This window comes from Lacerta agilis, chromosome 5 (assembly GCF_009819535.1).
Source record: "Lacerta agilis isolate rLacAgi1 chromosome 5, rLacAgi1.pri, whole genome shotgun sequence".
Classification (NCBI taxonomy): domain Eukaryota; kingdom Metazoa; phylum Chordata; class Lepidosauria; order Squamata; family Lacertidae; genus Lacerta; species Lacerta agilis.
Window position 1 is genome coordinate 95,779,914 of NC_046316.1, and position 21,594 is coordinate 95,801,507.

Sequence of the window (21,594 nt, forward strand, 5' to 3'; positions counted from 1 at the left end):
TCAATGGCTCCTCTTTATCCTGGAGAGAAGTGACTAGTGGGGTGCCACAGGGTTCTGTCTTGGGCCCAGTCTTATTCAACATCTTCATCAAGGACTTGGGATGATGGGCTTGAGGGCATCCTGATCAAGTTTGCAGATGACACCAAATTGGGAGGGGTGGCTAATACCCCAGAGAACAGGATCACACTTCAAAATGACCTTAACAGATTAGACAACTGTGAAAAGGATCTAGGAGTCTTGGTAGACCATAAACTTGACATGAGTCAACAGTGTGATGCAGCAGCTAAAAAGCCAATGCAATTCTGGGCTGCATCAATAGGAGTATAGCATCTAGATCAAGGGAAGTAATAGTACCACTGTATTCTGCTCTGGTCAGACCTCACCTGGAATACTGTGTCCAGTTCTGGGCACCACAGTTCAAGAAGGATACTGACAAGCTGGAACGTGTCCAGAGGAGGGCAACCAAAATGGTCAAACGCCTGGAAACGATGCCTTATGAGGAACGGCTTAGGGAGCTAGGTATGTTTAGCCGGAGAAGAGAAGGTTAAGGGGTGATATGATAGCCATGTTCAAATATATAAAAGGATATCCTATAGAGGAGGGTGAAAGGTTGTTTTCTGCTGCTCCAGAGTAGCGGACACGGAGCAATGGATTCAAAGTACAAGAAAGAAGATTCCACCTAAACATTAGGAAGAACTTCCTGACAGTGAGAGCTGTTTGACAGTGGAATTTGCTGCCAAGGAGTGTGGTGGAGTCTCCTTCTTTGGAGGTCTTTAAGTGGAGGCTTGACAGCCATCTGTCAGGAATGCTTGGATGGTGTTTCCTGCTTGGCAGGGGGTTGGACTGGATGGCCCTTGTGGTCTCTTCCAACTCTATGATTCTATGATTTTCCATTCTTAAGTGGAGTATAGAGTAGTTGCTTTTTAAGAGAATAATCAGGCATCTGAACAACATGCCCAGTTGTTCTACCCCACAGAGCCATAGGTGGGCTCACAGGGATCCAGAAACTCAAGTTCCCAAAGAAGGCTTCCCATACTACCAGGTTGATTGGTGGTTTATTTAAATGAAAAAGCAAACTCACCACGAAAGGTCTGAAGGCTCCCTCCTTGCCCGTTTCCAGCACTCTGTGGGGCAGACTCCCCAGCAAGAAGATGGCTTGCCTGCTCCCAGGCACTGGGGCAAATGCACTTGATACAGTAGAGCAGCCCACAGGTGGCCATGATCTCCACCACAGCCAAGGTTCCCCCAAGGTGGCTGATATTGCTCCAATTAGGCCTGGAGCCTAGTATCCCATGCCCATGGATGACGGCAACTCCCTTCCTTGAGCTGGTCAATTAACCTGCTTCCCAGGTGTGTTGCATGAAAGCTTAGTGTTACAGCTGCCACCAATTGTGAGTTTATCTTGAGTATTCAGCTGGTGCTAGCAGAGCTCCTGGAACAACTCACTGATGGTTCAGCACAACCAGTCCAATGAAGTTGATGCTAAAGAATCATTGCTTTGACATGGGTGATCTTTGCTTCTCCCACTACACTGACATTAGTTCACCTGTCTTCCCAAGTGGTATGTAAAAGTTTTCGGAGACACAATTGATTGAATCTTTTGAGGAGTTGCAGATGGTGTTTATAAGTGGTCCATGTTTCACAAGCATGTAGTAAGGTTGGTAGTAGAATAGCTTTGTAAACAAGCATTTAGGTTTCCCCGCAAATGTCCTGGTCCTCAAACACTCTACGCTTCCGTCGGGAGAAAGCTGCACTTGCAGAGCTCAGGCAATGCTGGATTTTGGCATCAATGTCAGCCCTTATGGAAAGATAACTGCCCAGGTAGGAGAAGTGACTGACACTTTCCAACGTTGCACCATTAAGTTGGATTTGTGGCGCTGCGGAAGGGTTGTTTTGTGCTTTTTGGTGCAGCACTTTGGGTTTTGGGATATTGAGCGACAGGCCATGCTTTCTGTAAGCTTCTGTGAAGATATTTAGGATGGTATGGAGGTCATCCTCTGAGTGCGCACACACTACGTTGTCATCAGTGTATTGAAACTCTGTGACCAGGGGTCGCCAAACTTACCTGGCTTGGGCCAGTTCCTCCGGCACTGATTGCGCGGAGGGCGGGGTAGCGCACGCCCATACGCGCATGCACTTGCTTTTTCTGGCGTAGCGCAGCACCGGAAATAGCTTGTGCGCATGCGCACGGGCCTCCACAGGCCCGGAAGTGCGCCGAAAATGACGCTTGTGCATGCGCAAAAGCTATTCCCGGCGCCACACCACGCCAGAAGCATGCACGCAAGCTATTTCCTGTGCTGCACCGACCCAGAGATGGGCAGCGGGCGGGCGGTGGCGGCCAGGGTCGTCGGGGGCCGGATAATCGGCTCGCACGGACCTTAGTTTGGGGACCCCTGCTCTATGACGGAAGTTTTGGGAACCTTACTCTACACTTAGAAGGCTTCACCAGGCAGAACCGCTCAGGGACCTAGTCCACCTGGTGGAGGTGGATCAGCTTCAGACAGAGTTGTGGGCAAGACACAGGCAGGTGGAAGAAGGAAGGGTAACCGTATTCCTCACAAGCCCCGTCTGGCCAAGACGGCCTTGGCTTCTGACTCTGACCAGCCTGGCAGTTTCTTTGTTCTTTTCTTTATTGTGCTTTTAATATGCTGGAAGCTGCCCAGAGTGGCTGAGGCAACCCAGTCTGATGGATGGGGTACAAATAAAACAACAATTATTATTATTACTATTATTATTATTACCATTGTTGTTGTTAACAATTCCCATCATCCCTAGCTAACAGGACCAGTGGTCAGGGATGATGGGAATTGTAGTCCCAAACATCTGGAGGGCCGGAGTTTGCCTGTGCCTGTTGTTAACTGACTGAAACCTAATTGACAAAAATGTGTTTTGAGTTCTAGCCCTAATAGTTTCTCCATGCCATATTAGCAGGCTAACGCTGGGAATTCTTTCCATCTTTCAGGGAACCACGGAAGTTGGTGCTCCATCGAGGATCCACAGGGCTTGGCTTCAACATAGTGGGAGGAGAAGACGGCGAAGGCATCTTTGTCTCCTTCATCCTTGCAGGGGGGCCTGCAGACCTAAGTGGCGAGCTCAGGAAAGGAGACCGTATAATTTCAGTAAGATGACTGAAAGGGGAAGAGCAGGACTCCCCCCTTTTCTTATTCTGTTTGGTTTTTTGACCCTTGAGGAAGGTAGGCAGCATGTAGCCAGCCCATGTGGGGCACTGAGTGTGGGGCAGTGTGCTTCTTGGAACCGCCAGGGGGCAGTTCTGGGTCTCCCCAGCATCTCAGTCCAAGGATTGTCCCTTGGAAGGTCTTGCTTCATTCATTCATTCATTCATTCATTCATTGCATTGTATCCAATCTTTTCTCCAAAGAGCTCAAGGTGGTGTACGTGGTTCTCCCCCTCCTCATTTATTCCCCACAACAATCCTGTGAGGTAGGTTAGCCTGAGAGGCAGTGGTGGGCCAAAGGTCACCCAGCAAGCTTCACAGCCAGGTGGGGATTTGAACCTGGTCTCCCAAGTCCTAGAATCCAGCACTCTACAATCTACACAACACTGCCTTTTTATTACTTATGTATTTATTTATCTGTGATATTTATAAACCATTCACCAACCAAGTTCTCTGTGCAGTTTACATAATTTTGAGGGTCTAGGATAGGTCAGCAGAAAGTGTCGGAGTCTGCAGCATCCTGCCCCAGCTCAAAGATCCCAGCCTTCGCGTTCTGCGCAGTGTCCCTCCTTGCTTTCCTAAATATTCTGTGTTTACATTTGTTTTGCAGGTAAATGGTGTAGACCTCAAAGCTGCAACTCACGAAGAAGCAGCTGCTGCCTTGAAAAACGCTGGCCAAGCTGTCACCATTGTGGCTCAATACCGTCCAGAAGGCAAGTGAATTACTGAGTTAATCCACCTGTTATGCAGGGGAAAGCTGCGTTGATTAAGGTGTGTGGGGGGGGGGGGTTTAGTGTACTGGCAACAGCAGGCAGAAAGAACATCTCTGAACATGAGCAGAATGTGCCCACCTGATGCCCCGAGTTGGTTGGTTTCCCACCATGGGTTCGTGTTTCAGAGAAGGACACTGCACACACACGCACACACACCCTACCCCCACGTGCTGGAACAATGCCAGTTGCTCAGTGCAGGTGAGGTCGACATCACAAGTGGCCAAGGGATGTGCCCTGCTCCTGGATTCGGCAGTGGAATCCTGTTCCTGTGCCAATGACTAACCTAAAGAGTTTAGCCAGCCCGACTTTCCCCCTGCAACTGTTGGCTACTCATATATACCCCTCCTTTGTGAGTTCCCCTTTCTTCCATTTCTTATACATGCCCTTTTTAACTCACAACTCATCCGTAAGCTCCTTATGCAGCCACACTGGTTTCCTTAGATGCCCCCCCCCTTTTCTTTCTTGTTGGTATTGTCTGCATTTGGGCCTTCAATATTTCTCCTTTTAGAAACTCCCATCCTTGGACTCCCTTCACTTTGAGTATTTCTGACCGTGGGATCACACCCAGTAGCTCCTTCAGCTTTTTGAAATTGGCCTTCTTAAAGTCCAGCGTGTGTGTCCGACTACACTCAGTTTTCCCTTACCTCTGTATCCTGAAACCCAGGAGAACACGATCACTTTCTCCCAAGTTTCCAAGTACTTCCACTTTGTTGATCAGTTCCTCCCTATTGGTGAGGACCAGGTCCAAGATAGAGGATCCCCTTGTTGCTTCTTTCACCTTCTGGGGAAAAAAAAGTCAGTGAGGCAACAGGAATTTGTCAGACCTTACATTCTTGGCAGAGTCGTGAGTCCGAACAGATATCGGGGAAGTTGAAGTCCCCCATGATTACCAAACGTTCAAAAATAAGAGATATATTAATCTGCTCTAATAAGGCACCATCCAAGTCTTCAGTCTGGCTTGGCGGTCTATAGCAGACACCCACAATAAGGTCACTGCTTCTCCTACAATTTTTACCCATATACTCTCAATCTGCTTTTCATGCTCCAGGTCATGGATTTCTTCACAAGTGTACACATCCTTTATATATAATGGTGCTACTTATCCCTTGTTGTTGTTGTTTAGTCGTGTCCGGCTCTTCGTGACCCCATGGACCAGAGCACGCCAGGCACTCCTGTCTTCCACTGCCTCCCGCAGTTTGGTCAGACTCAACGTTGGTAGCTTTGAGAACACTGTCCAACCATCTCATCCTCTGTTGTCCCCTTCTCCTTGTGCCCTCAATCTTTCTTAACATCAGGGTCTTTTCCAGGGAGTCTTCTCTTTTCTTTTCTTTAAAAAAATTTTTTTATTGAATTTTATATAAACAATACAAACACACCAATACAAAGCAATACAACTATAATAAACAAAAACAAAACTACAATAAAAACAAAAAACCTATGCTATCCTTAACATCTATCCTTAACATTGTATCCTGACTTCCTCCTGTCTCCACTTCCTGCATTCCTTGTGAATCATCTTTAGTAATTTCTTACCATCTTAAAATATCTTACTTTACTATAAAAAATCACTAAACATTTAATATCTCAACTCATACCTTCACAATTTCTACATCAAAACCAAACTCTAAATCTACAGTCTAACTTTTCTTCCAAATTATATCTAATTTTCTATCATACAATGTTTTTTAAAATATAATTTAAATTTCTTCCACTCTTCTTCCACCGCGTCGTCCCTCTGGTCACGAAGTTTCCCGGTCATCTCAGCGAGCTCCATATAGTCCATCATTTTCATCTGCCACTCTTCATTCGTTGGTATTTCTTCTGTCTTCCAGTTCTTAGCTATCAAAATTCTGGCTGCTGTTGTGGCATACATAAATAAAGTTCTATCACATTTTGGAATCTCTTGTCCTAGGATTCCCAGTAAAAAGGCTTCTGGTTTCGTTTTAAATGTGTTTTTCAACACCTTCTTCATTTCGTTATAAATCTTTTCCCAGAAGTCTTTTCCCTTCGGGCACAACCACCACATATGGAAAAAAGTTCCTTCGGTTTGTTTGCGTTTCCAGCACTTATTGCTTTGTACATGATAATTTTTTGCCAATTTAACAGGTGTCAAATACCATATGTACATCATCTTCATTATATTCTCTCTAAGCAAATTACATGCTGAAAATTTTATACCGGTTTTCCATAGTTTTTCCCAATCCAACATGATGTTGTGCCCCACATCCTTTGCCCAATCTATCATTATTGATTTTACCATTTCATCTTTAGTATGCCACTCAAGCAATAAATTATACATTCTGGAAAGATTTTTAATCTTTGACTCTATCAATTCTGTTTCCAACTTAGATTTTTCTAACTGAAAACCAATTTTTCTATCTGACTTGAATTAATCTGATAGTATTGCAACCAATCTGTAGGGAGTCTTCTCTTCTCATGAGGTGGCCAAAGTATTGGAGCCTCAGCTTCAGGATCTGTCCTTCCAGTGAACACTCAGGGCTGATTTCCTTCAGAATGGATAGGTTTGATCTTCTTGCAGTCCATGGGACTCTCAAGAGTCTCCTCCAGCACCAGAATTCAAAAGCATCCATTCTATGGCGATCAGTCTTCTTTATGGTCCAGCTCTCAGTTCCGTACATCACTACTGGGAAAACCGTAGCTTTAACTATACGGACCTTTGTCGGCAAGGTGATGTCTCTGCTTTTGAAGATGCTGTCTAGGTTTGTCCTTGCTTTTCTCCCAAGAAGCAGGTGTTTTTTAATTTCTTGACTGCTGTCACCATCTGCAGTGATCATGGAGCCCAAGAAAGTAAAATCTCTCACTGCCTCCATTTCTTCCCCTTCTATTTGCCAGGAGGTGATGGGACCAGTGGCCAGTGGAGTTAAGTTTGAATGTTGTTGCCTGCTAGCTCCTCCCTCAGGCTGGCTTCCTCTCAGCTGTCCCTCCTCCCCATCTGATCTTGTGCTCCAGCAGAGCAATCAGCCACACCCTCAGGCTCCCAAAGACACAGGCTTCACTCTCTTCAGCCTCCTCCAGCAATCCTTCCCCCTGTTTGCAAGGCCAGTTTGCAGGCTCTGGTCATGAACTCCCAGAATCTGCACTGAGCTACGTTTGAAGAGGGACAGAAACACCTTTGCTCTCAACATCTTCTCTTCCAGGGGCAGAGAGTTGGCTGTTCAAAACAACTAAAGATTGGACAATATTCCAAGAATATCTCAAAAAGTACTGTGATAATGCAAATCTCCTGATAGATTTAGATTGAATCTTGAATTACAAGGAAACCATAAAAGTAAAAAAATTATCTTGATAAGTAACGGGGGGGGGGGGATAAGAAAGTGTGTATAGATTAATAAGGTGTAAAAAGTACAATGAGGTGACTCGGAAGTTAAAGTATGTGTAATGTTAGATGCTGTGTTGTTAGTTAGTGTCTATGGCTTGTTTATGGTGCTTTCTGTTTTATGTAAATTGTTTTGCAATAAAGAGCTTTTTAAATAATAATAAAATATAATAATAATAATAATTAATAATAAAGATTGTTCAAAACAAAAGCAAAAAGCCTGTGGGTGAGGGGAGCTGTGACCTCCCCCCCCCTTCCCTCCCTGTGCTGGATTAGATGATGACAATGATTAATTTATTTATACCCTGCCTTTTTCCCTGATGGACTCAAGGCAGCTTACAGATAAAATAGGAACAGCTAAAAACACAGAGACAGAAGGAAACTATCATTGGAAAACAAACATAGAATTAAAACTATATATTGATGTAAATATAAAAGGTCCATTAAAAACATACTGATAATTACAGTAAAAACAGCACAGCCCCAGCTCTCCGATCACAATCGTCTACTCTGGTTATCTGTGCCAGTTGGAGGTGGGAAGCTTTAGTTCCCAGGTAAAATTCAACTTTCTGTGCACTAAGTTGAGTTACTTAAAGTGTTGCTTTCAAATAACAATTCAGGCAGGAGCCTGAGAAATACATTTAGGCTTGTCCCATATAAACGAGGAGGGTCTGAGCCAGCCAGGTTCCCACCACTTGCTGAACTCCAGAACTCCACCCTGCGGGAGGCTGCCAACCCCATGGCCCCTTGGTCTGGCGCTGCTGGTGGAGGAAGGAGCTCCTTGTCGCCATGCGCCCAAGTTGGATGTGTGCCCTTTCCAAAATGGCCGTGGAGTGACAGGGCAGAAGCAGCAGGCCGGCGGCTGAGTGAGTTGGGTGTGGAAGCCCCTCCCAGCACCCAGGCTGCCTTCTTCCCAGAGGTGCTTTGTGTTTCTTCATCCAAGCCTACAACCTTCACTGCTGATTTTTCCTTCTGGCCGTTGTATGAAAGTGGCCGCTGTGTCCTCTCAAGAGATGTCCAGTTTCTCTTTGATGGGATTGTGATCCGGACTCTGCAGCTGATTGTGTGGAGGGCGGGGGGGGGGAGAGGTCAGGATTGCCAAGGCTGCAGTTGGCATAGCCCTCTCTGCACCTTCTGGAGCAGGCGATGGTCCTGATGGGCTCCCCTTCCCTTGCTCTGCATGTGCTCCCAGTGTGAACTGGCTTTAATCCAAGTCAAGTGGGCAGCAGGCAGGGACGGTGGAGGTGCGGCTTCTGCCCAGGGGGATTGAGAAGCAGAGCTGTCGTGAGTTCTGCTGCTTCCTGGCTGCTTTAGTGAAAGGTGCTTGGCTTGCTTTGGCTGGAGAGAGGCATGTGAGTAGAGAGCGCCATGAGATCAGACGAGCAAACGCAGCACTGCCAGGGTTAGCAGGGGCCACCGGTCGGGGCTTTGTCCTGCTGGAGAAGGCAATCCAGTTAGTGCCGATTAGAGTGGGAGGAAGGAGGAGGGAGATGCAGCTGGAGCCCTTTGCTGCCTCTTTGCTCTGGCTGGCTGGCTGGCCAGGAAGTGTTCACAGAGCGCCTGGCGCTACACTGTGCAAAGGATTCTCCTTGCTTAGAAGCAGCCATGGTGCTTCTGGTGTTGTCTTGTTGCCACGGACAGTGGGCTGGTGGTCGGTATCCAGAGAGGGGAATTTTCTCCCCCAGACGTTTGCCAGGCATGTTCCCTGCAGGCAGACCTGGGGGGTAGGGATGGCTTGTTGAGCTGGTGGTCAGCAGAAGGTAATTGGCATCTGCCAGTAGATCTCTGGCTCATTTGTAGTAGATCAGCAAGGAGGGTTTCTGACTCCCAGCTGGTTAACCAATAGCAACAACAGACAACTTTTTTCAAGCTATGTTAGGCTACTGAAATGAATTAAGCCAACCCGGAACGAACTGTGGCGATGAGCTCAGTTCAGTCCTAGGCTCAAAATGCCCCTTTGTGCTCTAGTTGTCCTGCCTTGTGCAGATGGCTCTTCTGGCAAAGGGCAGAATACGGTAGATCCAGCAAGCTTGAAGTCTGCCCATTCTGGGCAGTGCTGGGTCCTGTTTTGGAATTCCATATTGTAATTCTGCATGGCTCTGGGGACTGGGTGTATGATTATTTTTAATATTTTGTTTTTTATATATTGTGGGTTTAAACCATTTCGTTTTGAGCTACTACAATTGAAATGTGGTGTGCACATTTTCAGAGAGTTAAAATTCTGGTTTTATGCCAGGGAGAGAAAGAGTGCTGGAGAGACTTCATCATTTGTCACAAAATCTAGACTGTGGAAAACACAGCAGAACTTGGAGCCTTTGGAGGGAGCACAGTTTGCAGCAGCAGCAGCAGCAGCAGCCGCCGTTGTAGGGTTCCAGGATGCGGACTTGTTTTGAGCTAACAGCATCCCCCCTTTTTCATTTCTGTTTGTCAGAATACAGCCGTTTTGAAGCTAAAATACACGACTTGCGAGAGCAGATGATGAGCAGCAGCATCAGTTCAGGGTCGGGGTCTCTGCGGACGAGCCAGAAACGGTCTCTCTATGTCAGGTAAGTTCCCTTCTGAGCCAGTTGGCCTGGATTTTCAGGAGGTGCAGCAGCAGGAGGCCTGGACTTGCCCAGGAGCTGCTCTTTGGTGACTGGGTTTGTTCCTCAGAGGATGCGGAGACTGTGGTGGCCTGCACAGGATGCAGGTTTGCTGGGCACTTTTTTGTGGTTGGCTCAGTCACCTTGGAGCAATCAAATGGTCTTGGGAAAATTGGCTTTCTTGCTTGAATGCAATTTTCAAGTTCAAGAATATCCCAGAGGAAGTTGCCAAGGTTTGCTGGCATGTACCTAGGAGGGCAGCAGGTGTCTCCTGGCATTCTGGTTCTGCAAATGTGTTGCACTGTGACCTCCCCAAGGGGCAGAATTGCTGACCAGGGTTGCACCTTTGCTTCAGACGTGTGCATGGTGAGCCAGCAGTGGCAAAAGGGATTACGTGATGGAGGGAGGTGGAGGAGAGTGAGCTGACTGACTGGAGGGCTTGCTGGTTAGTTGCCTTCCAGCTTAGCGGCTACGAGGCAGAGCGCTTGCTGAGGAAGGGCCGCTGGCAGGCAGCCTATGCCTCCGTTGCTGAAGTAGGGAGGTTTGTCAGAAGGGCAGCTGACTGCAAGAGGGTGAGGGGGGCGTTCTGCCTTTCTCTTGAGGAGAAGGGGAGGCGGGGGTTGGCGGCTGATGTTGTTGAACAGTCAGAGTAGCTGCAGATGTGGGAGGCCACCTGCCTGTTGGAAACCTCTGTAAGCTCAACTGCCCCATTCTCTCATTGCCTGGTACATAAAGAGGGGACTTGGGTGTCGGAACATGCCTGGGGGGCACACACCGCCCCTGGACCGAGACAAACCTCCTTATGAAGCGCAGCCTGGGACTTCCATAAATCTTCAGTCCTGGTACACACCAGCAACACATACCCAAAGATACGTGCACACTCAATCAGCAGAGTATAGCAGAAACGATGTGAAGCTTAGGTTCAAAGGAGGCAGCAACCCACTTCAAATCACAGAATTGTAGGGTTGGAAGGGACCCTGTAGGGTCATCTAGTCCACCCCCTACAATGCTAGCTAAATAAATAAATAAATAAATGCAGGAATATCAACTGAAGCTTCTAGGACAGATGGCCATCCAACCTCTACTTAAAGACCTCCATGGAAGGAGAGTCAAAAACCTCCTGAGGGAGTCTGTTCCACAGTCGAACAGTTCTTACTATCAAAGTTCTCCCAGCTCCTTCAACCGTTCCTCATAAGGCTTGGTTCCCTGCCTTGATCATCTAGGCTGCCCTCCTCTGCACACATTCCAGCTTGTCAACATCGTTCTTAAATTATGGTGCCCAGAACTGCACACAGTGTTCCAGGTGTGGTCTGACCAAGGGAAAATACTTCCCTTTACCTGGACACTATACTTCTGTTGATGCAGCCTGGAATAGCATTAGCTTTTTTGCTGCTGAATCACACTGTTGACTCATGTTAAGCTTGTGCTCTAAGACCCTGACATCCTTTTCACGTGTACTTCTGGTGTGCCCTATCTTATGTTTGAGGAGCTGGTTATTCCTGCCTGAGCGTAGAACCTGGTACTGTTAAACTTGTGTTCCTGAGCACACGCACACCCATCAATAGAAGTCTACAAATGTCACCATCACAAGTGTCCTTTTCAAGATCCTGAGCCTAGAGACACGCTCCAGCACACTGCTTCTTCCATTGCAAACCGGGGGAAATAAGCAACAGAACACAATTTCCAGAGTTTGCAGTTATTACAGACTTACAGTCGTGCAGAGCAGGTACATCAGTAAGCCACACCAACAGTTAACAGGAGGGCAAACATTACTATTGCTGTATGAAAGGAGAGCAAAGGGTGCTAGGGATCTGGCAGGAGGTGAGAGAGGCCGAAATGCAATGCGGAAAACTCCAATTACAAATGAGGCGGGGTTTAGTCACACAAGGGTAAGACAGACAATTAGGAGAGGGCATCGAGGAAACAATAGAAACAGAAAAAGTTGTACTCCTGGGCAGTCATTATGACCCAAGAATATGATCTTGGGGCCATTCTACAGTAATTATTTGTGGATAACCAGCCCTTCCACAAAACCAGGTTGCAGAGTATGCTCTATTCCCATACAGAATATAGTGCAATATGGAACCGAAAGTAGGTATATAACTTGTTAGATTCCCTGGAGCCCTGCAGTGTATGGTTCTCAAGAGACACACAGGAACTCTCCTAACTGGTTAAAAAACCCACCCCTGAAGTATCTTAACAAGGGGAAGCATGTATGTTCTCTCGAGTTTCTGACACAAACCAAGGAAAATAATGAACACTGAAGAGATAGAAAAGAGAAGCCGTGTAAGGGGAGATCTCTCCTGGTGAACCCAAGACTGGGGTTGCTGGGCAGACACAATCAGCCTTAAAGGGAGGGATGAACAGTGTAAAAAAAGAGTGTATGTGATCTGGATTATTTGAGCTTTCCCGCCATATCACATTTAAGAATCTGCTCGGTGGCGGTGGATGCCATGTGTAGAACTGAGGGACTATCAATAATGTAGACTCCACCGTGGGAGCAGGGCCGGGGCGGGAGAGTGCTAGAGCCCTGTCTAGTCATGTTTCATGGGATCAATTCCAATCTGTTACCTCCGAGGATGTGGACAGGCTGCTTGGACGAGTGAAACCGACCACCTGTCTCCTAGATCCTTGCCCATCCTGGCTTATAAAAGCTAGCCGGGAAGGGCTGGGCGATGGGCTCTGCGCGGTGGTGAATGCTTCCCTCTGCGAGGGAATCTTTCCAGACCCGCTGAAAGAGGCGGTCATTAAACCGCTTCTTAAAAAAACATCTCTAGACCCGGCCAATATGGCCAACTATCGCCCAGTCTCAAATTTACCATTCTTGGGCAAGGTGATTGAGCGGGTGGTTGCTGAACAACTCCAAGCACGCCTGGAAGATGCGGACCATTTGGATCCCTTCCAATCAGGATTCAGGCCTCATCATGGGACTGAAACTGCCTTGGTCGCGCTGGTTGATGATCTCCGGCGGGCTAGGGACAAAGGTGAGAGCTGTTTCCTGGTTCTGCTGGATCTCTCAGCGGCCTTTGACACCATCGACCATAACATCCTTCTGGACCGGCTAGAGGGGTTGGGAGCTGGGGGCACTGTTATACAGTGGTTCCGCTCTTTCCTCCTGGGCCGTGTTCAGAAAGTGGTGGTGGGGGATGAGTGTTCAGACCCCTGGGCTCTCACTTGTGGGGTGCCTCAGGGTTCTGTCCTCTCCCCCATGCTTTTTAATATCTACATGAAGCCGCTGGGAGAGATCATCAGGGGGTTTGGGTTGGGTGTTCATCAATATGCAGATGACACCCAGCTCTACCTCTCTTTTAAATCAGAACCAGTGAAGGCGGTGAAGGTCCTGTGTGAGTGCCTGGAGGCTGTTGGAGGATGGATGGCGGCTAACAGATTGAGGTTGAATCCTGACAAGACAGAAGTACTGTTTTTGGGGGACAGGAGGCGGGCGGGTGTGGGGGACTCCCTGGTCCTGAATGGGGTAACTGTGCCCCTGAAGGACCAGGTGCGCAGCCTGGGAGTCATTTTGGACTCACAGCTGTCCATGGAAGCGCAGGTTAATTCTGTGTCCAGGGCGGCTGTCTACCAGCTCCATCTGGTACGCAGGCTGAGACCCTACCTGCCCGCGGACTGTCTTGTCAGAGTGGTGCATGCTCTGGTTATCTCCCGCTTGGACTACTGCAATGCGCTCTACGTGGGGCTACCTTTGAAGGTGACCCGGAAACTGCAATTAATCCAGAATGCGGCAGCTAGACTGGTGACTGGGAGTGGCCGCCGGGACCACATAACACCGGTCCTGAGAGATCTGCATTGGCTCCCAGTACGTTTCCGAGCACAATTCAAAGTGTTGGTGTTGACCTTTAAAGCCCTAAACGGCCTCGGTCCTGTATACCTGAAGGAGCGTCTCCACCCCCATCATTCAGCCCGGACACTGAGATCCAGCGCCGAGGGCCTTCTGGCGGTTCCCTCACTGCGAGAAGCAAAACTACAGGGAACCAGGCAGAGGGCCTTCTCGGTAGTGGCGCCCGCCCTGTGGAACGCCCTCCCGTTAGAAGTCAAGGGAATAAACAACTACCTGACATTCAGAAAACACCTAAAGGCAGCCCTGTTTAGGGAAGTTTTTAATTTGTGACTCTGTATTGTATTTTGATATTTGTTGGAGGCCGCCCAGAGTGGCTGGGGAGACCCGGCCAGATGGGCGGGGTATAAATAATAAATTATTATTATTATTATTAATAATAATAATAATAATAATAATAATAATAATAATAATAATAATGTAAATAATGGGTGTGCTGGCAAAAGCCCTTGCTTGGCACAGGCACATGCAGAGTGAAGCCTTAGGAGCAAAGGCACTAACTAAACAAGCGGCAGCACTAAATATAATATTTCGTTCCAGATCTGTTACCTATCTGCATCAGGGATTCAGACATTTTGGCTTGGCTAGGTAGCCAGTCATTCCTGCAACCCAGCCCCTTCCACAAGTCCTTTTTTTCATGCACGAAAATGCTAATGAGCTCCCAACAATGAACATACATAAGTGCAGATCAGCAATCCAGGAATCTTCAAGACATCACCCAAAGCATGGAATTTGTGGATAGCGAAGCCTTGCATCCAACAGATGTGTCCAAATTCTTTGGAGGTGGGGTGAGGGTAGAACAGTGAAAGGGGTGATGGCTATAAAATGGTTGATTTTTTTTTAAAGACTAATTACAAAGAATACAAGGATTGAAAGTACAATTTGGTAATTATAGGGGAATGAAATCTGAAGACAAAAGAGGGAGCATGGGGAGGAAATATAACAAAATAGGGGAAATGGAATCTAATCAAGGCGTATAGTTTCCCCTGACTGACAAAGAGGTTAGGAGGAGGAGTTGACATAATATACAAGGGAAGAGTTGGAGTAAGAGAGATAAAGAGCTGAAACACTAAGAAAAAGGAACTAGACTACTGTGGAAATTAAGAGTGCATACGTGGAGCGCTCCAGAAGAAAAGTCTGCAAATGTAACTAGAAGCTGAATTCTGACATAACTTTAAAAATATGTATTGGCTTGGTTAGAGAAATAGGTTTTACTGAATATACTCTGGGTTTATTTAGGCTGCTCTTATGAGGCAATGCTCAAGCTACTTAAAAGCTCCTTTTCCAAAACAGTAAAAGTTTTGTGTGGAGCAACAGTTAAGTAAACTGAGCTTATTGGGACTTTAATGTTTCTGAAGCCTTATTAAACTAAGTTAGAAGTTAAAGGCCTATTTAGTAGGAGGCAGCAGGGGCGGGGAAATATAAACTTGGTGGTAGTGGTAAAGAAACTACACATCCTTCTTCAGCACCCTATGAGCAGTGTCAAGACAGGGTCTTCCTTGAATTTTAAGTGCCCTGTACTCCTGGAAAAGAATTATCAGCCAGCTATGGGGCCAGAATACACAGGCAACAATTTATATAAACTTGCTTCCCTCCTTTCACTCAAATTCACAATAAAACTTAAAGAACAGGAGGGCTGTGTTTTCAGGCAGTACACATTCATCTAGGAATTTTATTCCAAGGCTCTCTGAAAAGACATTATTTACTTGATGGTAAAGCCTTTTATTAATTGAAGCAATACATATGCCAAAAGAAATTTGGCAAACTACTGACATAAACAATAGCTGATTAATCACTACAATAATTCATGGCAAAGTAAACAGACGAGGAATTAAAAAGAACACACTATAGCATTCTAAGTAAGGTGTGTGCATTCTAAGTAATTTATTAAGCAATATATACAGGACAAAGCAATCATGGCGTCCTCACACATCTCCTCCAAGAGAGAGACAGAGAGAGAGAAAGTAAGTACAAAAGTACAACACAGCGGTCGGTATCCTCACACTTTCCAAGCCTGGAAAATAAACACAGACATGTGATGTAACAATCACATATACAGCAACGAAAGAATGAAAATGCTGACATTGGGAACACCAGAAGAGCCTGCTGGATCCGGCCCATCTAAACCAGCATCCTGTTCTCAAAATGGCTGAACAGTTGCCTTGACTGCTGGCTCCTGTGTTTGGTCTGCTGGGTCTTGGGTGTCCTCCCCTCCATGGGCCACGGGGTGAAAGTCTCCAGGCAAGGACAGGAGGCTCAAGTCAAGTCTTTGTGGACAGGCCTACTTGTCCGGCCGGTGTTGGTAGGGTGAAAACTAAAAAGTGTGCTTCATGTTCATAAGACAGGTTTTGATCAGCAAGAGGAGAACTAGACCATGTTAATTCCTAATGATGCCTTGACAAATTTCTCTGAAACTCCTTGGGCTTTTGAATAAATGGTTTCTTCTCTCTTGGGTTTTCTACTTTTGCAGCTGTTAATGGACTTAAAAGTAGCAATGTCAAACCACAACAATGCCTCATGACTAAGGTGGAATAGCCAGGTTTGCCTTTCGCAGCAATAACAAAGGGTCCTGAGCAAATGTATCATGACATAAACAGCCACAGACTAGAGTTCAGTCCTGTCTATGAGCACTGATGCTGCAGTGTGTTGGTCTATGAGGAGCCACGAGGCTCGTGAAACACAGAGTGCATTAAGAGGAGAGTTATAAGTTCTTTCTTGGGAGACTCATAGGCCCCTTCGCACAGAGCAGAGAGACACCCAGGAACACAAGGGGGCTCAGCACTGGAGACCTTGTGCCTTGGGAGAGGGGGCTGCATGCTCCCCCACAGCCGACATCCAGGCAGAGCTCCTCTTCTGCCACCGCCCAGTTTGGCAGCTTGCCAGTGGGGCCTTTGTTTTCTCACTCCTCAAATGTGCACCCCTTGTGCCTCCAGAGCCCTCTTTGACTACGACAAGACAAAAGACAGCGGCCTCCCAAGCCAGGGACTGAATTTCCGATTTGGCGACATTCTCCATGTCATCAACGCTTCTGATGATGAGTGGTGGCAGGCCCGGCCGGTGATGCCAGATGGCGAGAGGGACGAGGTTGGCGTCATCCCCAGCAAGCGCAGGTAGCTCTCTCTCTCTCCTCGGCCACGACCTTCAACAGGAGGGAGTGATGAGAAGACCCCCTGTGCCCCAAGACCCTTCCTCTTCCTGCCCAGCGTCTCATAGAGCATTGCTAGATGCCGAAGACGGTGTCTGGCAGTATCTTTTGTACCTCCATGAATCAGAAGGAAGGGGTTGAGGTCAGTGGGCTTTGAGACACGACAACTTTTCTGTCGTGAATCTTGGAAGACAGCACACCTCCCTGGGCAACTTGTTGCCTCTGCATACTGCTGCCTCTGTGCCCCCCCCCCCGTAAGGAGTCCTGTGTCACCAGCACACTCCTCTTCCTCCTCTGGGGAGTAGCAGGAATTGTTCTCTGCACTGCACTTTCCATAGCCACCTTCTCAGGCCCCTATAATCAAACAGTTCCTACCTACAGTTGACAAATATGACATAAGATGTCAAGAAACCATTTCATGTGATTCTGGCCTTGAAGACTCTTAATTTCTGTCCTATGCATCCAAACCAAATTCCCTATTGCAGACATGTTCAAGTGTTTTAAAATGCTTCCCAGGTGTGGCACAGAGGTGCACCCCCTCCCAGCCCCACTTTATGGTGGCTGCATAATTCGGCAGTTGGGCTCGTGCCCCTGTGATCCTGCAGTGTTCCTGCCAGCAAGAGGGCATGTTTGGTTTGCTCCAGGGACCACCACAGTCACTCACATGGGCCTCCAGCAGCCAAAATACTCACTCTAGGTTAGCCTGCCATCAGGGCCAAGTGGGTCTTGGCCTTTAACATGCAGGTTTAAAACAACAAAACCAGCTTTTCCCTCTCCTCTCACTGTCCTGAGCAAAGCCCCTCCGCTAAAGCTACAGTGTGCACTGGAAAGAAACCTCCACTGCCCACTGGCAGGAAGAGCAAAGGTCACCAGGAAGACCACTGCTTGGTTGGAACTGGCCGTGTTCCTTGACTCCAGCAGCCAGCCTATATTGGTCTGGTGTCTGAGGCTGCCACTCTTGGCGCTTGTCACCAAGGCCTTCCCGTCCCTGCTGAGACTTGGAGAAGACAACAAAGGTTGCAGGAATGATTCCCTGCAGGTGGCTTGACCCCTCCAGCAGCCATTCAGTTCCGCTATCCAAAGAAGGCAATCAACTCTAGGCCCCTTTGCCCTGACACTCAGGCTAAAGCCAGCCCATGCCTCCAGGGCCCATGTGTTTTCCAGATTGCCCCACAGCAGCGTCTGCCATGGGGTGCAGCAGGATTTAGTGCAAAGCACAGCTGCTGCAGATGCACTAATCTTTTTGTGCTTTTCTGGCAGGGTTGAGAAGAAGGAACGAGCTCGTTTAAAGACAGTGAAATTCAACTCTAAAGCAAGAGGTGACAAAGGGGTGAGTTTGGACTCTTTACGCTGTTGCTACTGTAAACTGTGTGATAATGAAAGCCTTGCATGCTCACTTCACCTACAGGCTGGTGGGGTGACTGGCCAGGAAAGTGATTGAGCGCCCTGTGAGTCTGTTATCTCCTAGCAGCCATAGGTGGAGACCGGAATAGAGAAATCCAGGGCAGAGCAGGAGAGGCGTCTGTCTCGGTGGCTTGCAGGGGGCAGAAGGGAACCAGTAGGACCTGCTTCTGAAGGAGGGGCTGTTGCCTTTGGCCCCCGCTTTTAGGCCTCCTGTCAGGACACAGGACTGGCCAGTGGGGAACAGGAGAATAAGGGACTCAGTCAAGATTCCTGGTCTGTTCCTCTCTGGAAAATCCTCCTTTAAAAACAGCTTTAGAATCAGGAGAGTCTGGTCACCCAGAGGCCACCCAGGAAAACTCAAGTCAAAAGTCTTTTGGAGTGAAAGCACATGAGATGGATGGGTGGGTGGATGGTCCAAGGAATGTTGTGCACTTGGCTGTTTTGTTTCCTTTGTGGGGACCACCTGGCTTCTGTCCCTTGAAGGGGTATCATGTGGAAAGGTGATGGCTGGGGCTTCCTGGCTCCCTCCTTGATGCACCTGGGTGCCCAGTGACAGCCTGAGTGTGCGTAACCACATGCTTGTGGGCAGTTGGGAGGCAGCAGGGAAGGGGAGGGCAGAGCCAGGAGAGGGTGGAGCAGGCCAGCCGACCAGAGAGGAAGAGCAGCTGAGGGGAGGAGACTCGGTGGACCATCAGCCATGTTTATCTTGTCACAAAGTTGTGTGAAATACCATAATCTTAAGGGTAGAACAGGTAGGTAGCCGTGTTGGTCTGCCATAGTCAAAATAAAATAAAATAAAAAATTCCTTCCAGTAGCACCTTAGAGACTAACTGAGTTTGTTCTTGGTATGAGCTTTTGTGTGCATGCGTATCTGAAGAAGTGTGCATGCACACGAAAGCTCATACCAAGAACAAACTTAGTTGGTCTCTAAGTTGCTACTGGAAGGAATTTTTTATTTTATTTTATTAAGGGTAGAACAGTTTGTTACAGTAGGCTCCAAATTAACACACCAGCAACATTATTTTTAAAAAATATTTCTGTGACTTGTGCTAACAGACATCTGTTACAGACGCCCCTATGAAATGTATGCACTGAACATTTTGTGTGAAAAGGAACTGTTGGAAATGCAGTGGGATGGGTTTAAGCAGACTGGTGCTGGAACGGAGCTGGTGACAGGCTGGGCTGTGTGTGCAGCTGTGCAGGAGGGCAGGGAAGCTGCAGGATGTGGGGTTGGAGCTGAGGGGTCTCCCTGGTCTCCTTTCCAGAGCCACATTTCAGCCCTTGTGCCTGGGGAAGCCTGAGGCCCTGGGCGGGAGAGGGGGATGCCCAGAGCCCAGGTGGTGGGGGGGGTCACTGCCCCTCCCCATGGCAAGAAGGAGCAGGACACATTGGGGCAGCTTACAGCGTTTGGGTGTTGCATTTGTTTCCGTGCAGCCTGCACACACAGCCCTGGTTCTGTGCCGTTTTGAAAACGGGTTGTGTTGGAGTCGCAGCCTTGTATGTTGACTGTTGCCAAGTTTGCACACGGCTCCCATGTCCTAACACTGCACCAGACCCATGCATGAGCCCCTGAGTGGAAACCAACTACGCTTGCCATTGAGAGAGAACTGCCCGTCTTGTCTGTCTTCCCTCGTCTTGACATGGCCCTCTTGAGAGGGCTACCCTCCTCTTGTCCTGCCAGTTCTCTTTCTCTTTTTCTGTCTCTCTCCTCCCCTCCCCTCCCCTCCCCTCCCCTCCTCTTTGTTGGTACCTTCCTGGGAACTCTGTGCATGCTTGCTGTTGGCAGGGGCTACTTTGCCTCGGGAATGTGGCGGCCTGGTCTTAACTCTAACACCTAACATGGCAAAGCAGAAGGAAGCAAATTGATGGTGTTGAAAACTGAAGCTGCTGTGATTGTTCCCTCCCCCCTTCTTTCAAACAGTCCTGCCAAGGACCTCCCCCCCCCCGCCCTTTTATGCCAGGCATCAGCCACTGACCTGCTTGTCTTTTTGCCTGGGCAAAATCAGCTTATGCCGCGTTGAGCACCCGGCGTAAGAGGAGAATGTCAAGTGGCCGCTACCCTGTGGAGTCTTTTTTTCTGCTTCCTTTTCTAACCCATTTGTACTAATGATGCAATTCTGCAAAGAGGCTGTGAGAGTTTAATAAAGTTAATACACTCTTAGTACTAAAAGCAAGACTCTCCTGCCTGTAAGAGCCTTAAAAACACATGGCTGATATTTTCTGCAAATCAAAACATAATTACTACTTCTAACCATGTTTTGTTCTTTTGCTATTGGAGCCGACTTCTAACCACTCAACATGCAGTAGGTGAGGCTGTTGCTCTCCAGACTCCGCACAAGAGGAAATGGGTGTTGTCTAGGAGACAGGAGAGCTCCAATGTGTCCCTCTTAGCCAGAAGGAGCCTTGCAACACCGTGATCTCCCAGAGGCAGAGGCAGGCACCTGGCTTGGGCAGCTCCTACCAGGGAGGTGAATTTGCGTGGGCTGCAGGAGAGACCCACCAGGGCTCTGGGGGGAGCTGTGCCCTGGGCCCTCCAGTCCAAACGGTTTGAAAACAGAGCAGGCAAATGCGCACATTGTTCACAGTGAGGATCTGCTTGACTAAACCAAGCTCCTGCAGCAGTTTGCTGGCATTGTAGGGGTTTGGACTAGATGACCCTCGGGGTCCCTTCCAGCTCGACACTTCCATGATTCTCTAGGTGTCGCTTTGAGGCTGAGCAGCTTCTTCCCAAGGGGGGCTCCAGTGGAAGAACCCCGAGTTTCAGCTGTGGCTCTTCTGCCCTGCCCCTGCCCGTTCCACTGCTGCCACCAGGCACACGCAGCAGGAAGAGGAGATCAGACGTGGCCCAGGCAGGTCCCACGGCATTTGGGTCTGTTGGACTTCAGTGGCAGCTAAGAGACCATGCTGGCTTGAGCTGCCAGCAGTTGGGATCCAGATGGCTGGGCTGCTTCTGACATCCTCTTTGTGCTGTAGCCCCTGAGGGTCACTGGTCCCTTTGGAAAGTCATGCATTGTGTGGGGTCAGGTGGCTGGGGGGGGGCAGCTCAGTGACCCATGTGGATGTTCCCTACAGGCACTGCTCTCTGGCTCAGATATCACGACTCAGGCTGCTTTGTACCTCTGGCTGTGGCTTCATCTGACATTGAAAATGCCCAGGAATCCTTCCTGAGAAGATGAAGGAGGCCACATTTGCTCCCTTTTATTTGTCTCAGTTGCATAGACTGCCTTTCAGCCAGAGTTTCAGAGAGTACAGGGAGAAGAGCACACCAGAAGGCCTTATGCCCAGTCAGACCAGTGGTCCATCCAGCTCAGTATTGTCTGCACTG

The 21,594-nt window shown here is 48.2% G+C and overlaps 1 protein-coding gene across 15 annotated transcripts in view; it reads left to right on the top strand.

Annotated features, from left to right (window-relative positions):
- DLG1 (discs large MAGUK scaffold protein 1) overlaps positions 1-21,594 on the top strand; it is a 94,570-nt gene that overhangs the window by 60,259 nt on the left and 12,717 nt on the right. For all 15 annotated transcript variants that reach the window (XM_033150963.1, XM_033150965.1, XM_033150968.1 and 12 more), the window contains 5 exons: positions 2,963-3,119; positions 3,786-3,888; positions 9,717-9,831; positions 16,654-16,830; positions 18,126-18,195. In XM_033150963.1, the coding sequence (XP_033006854.1) occupies positions 2,963-3,119; positions 3,786-3,888; positions 9,717-9,831; positions 16,654-16,830; positions 18,126-18,195 (622 nt within the window). The remainder of the gene's footprint in view (positions 1-2,962; positions 3,120-3,785; positions 3,889-9,716; positions 9,832-16,653; positions 16,831-18,125; positions 18,196-21,594) is intronic.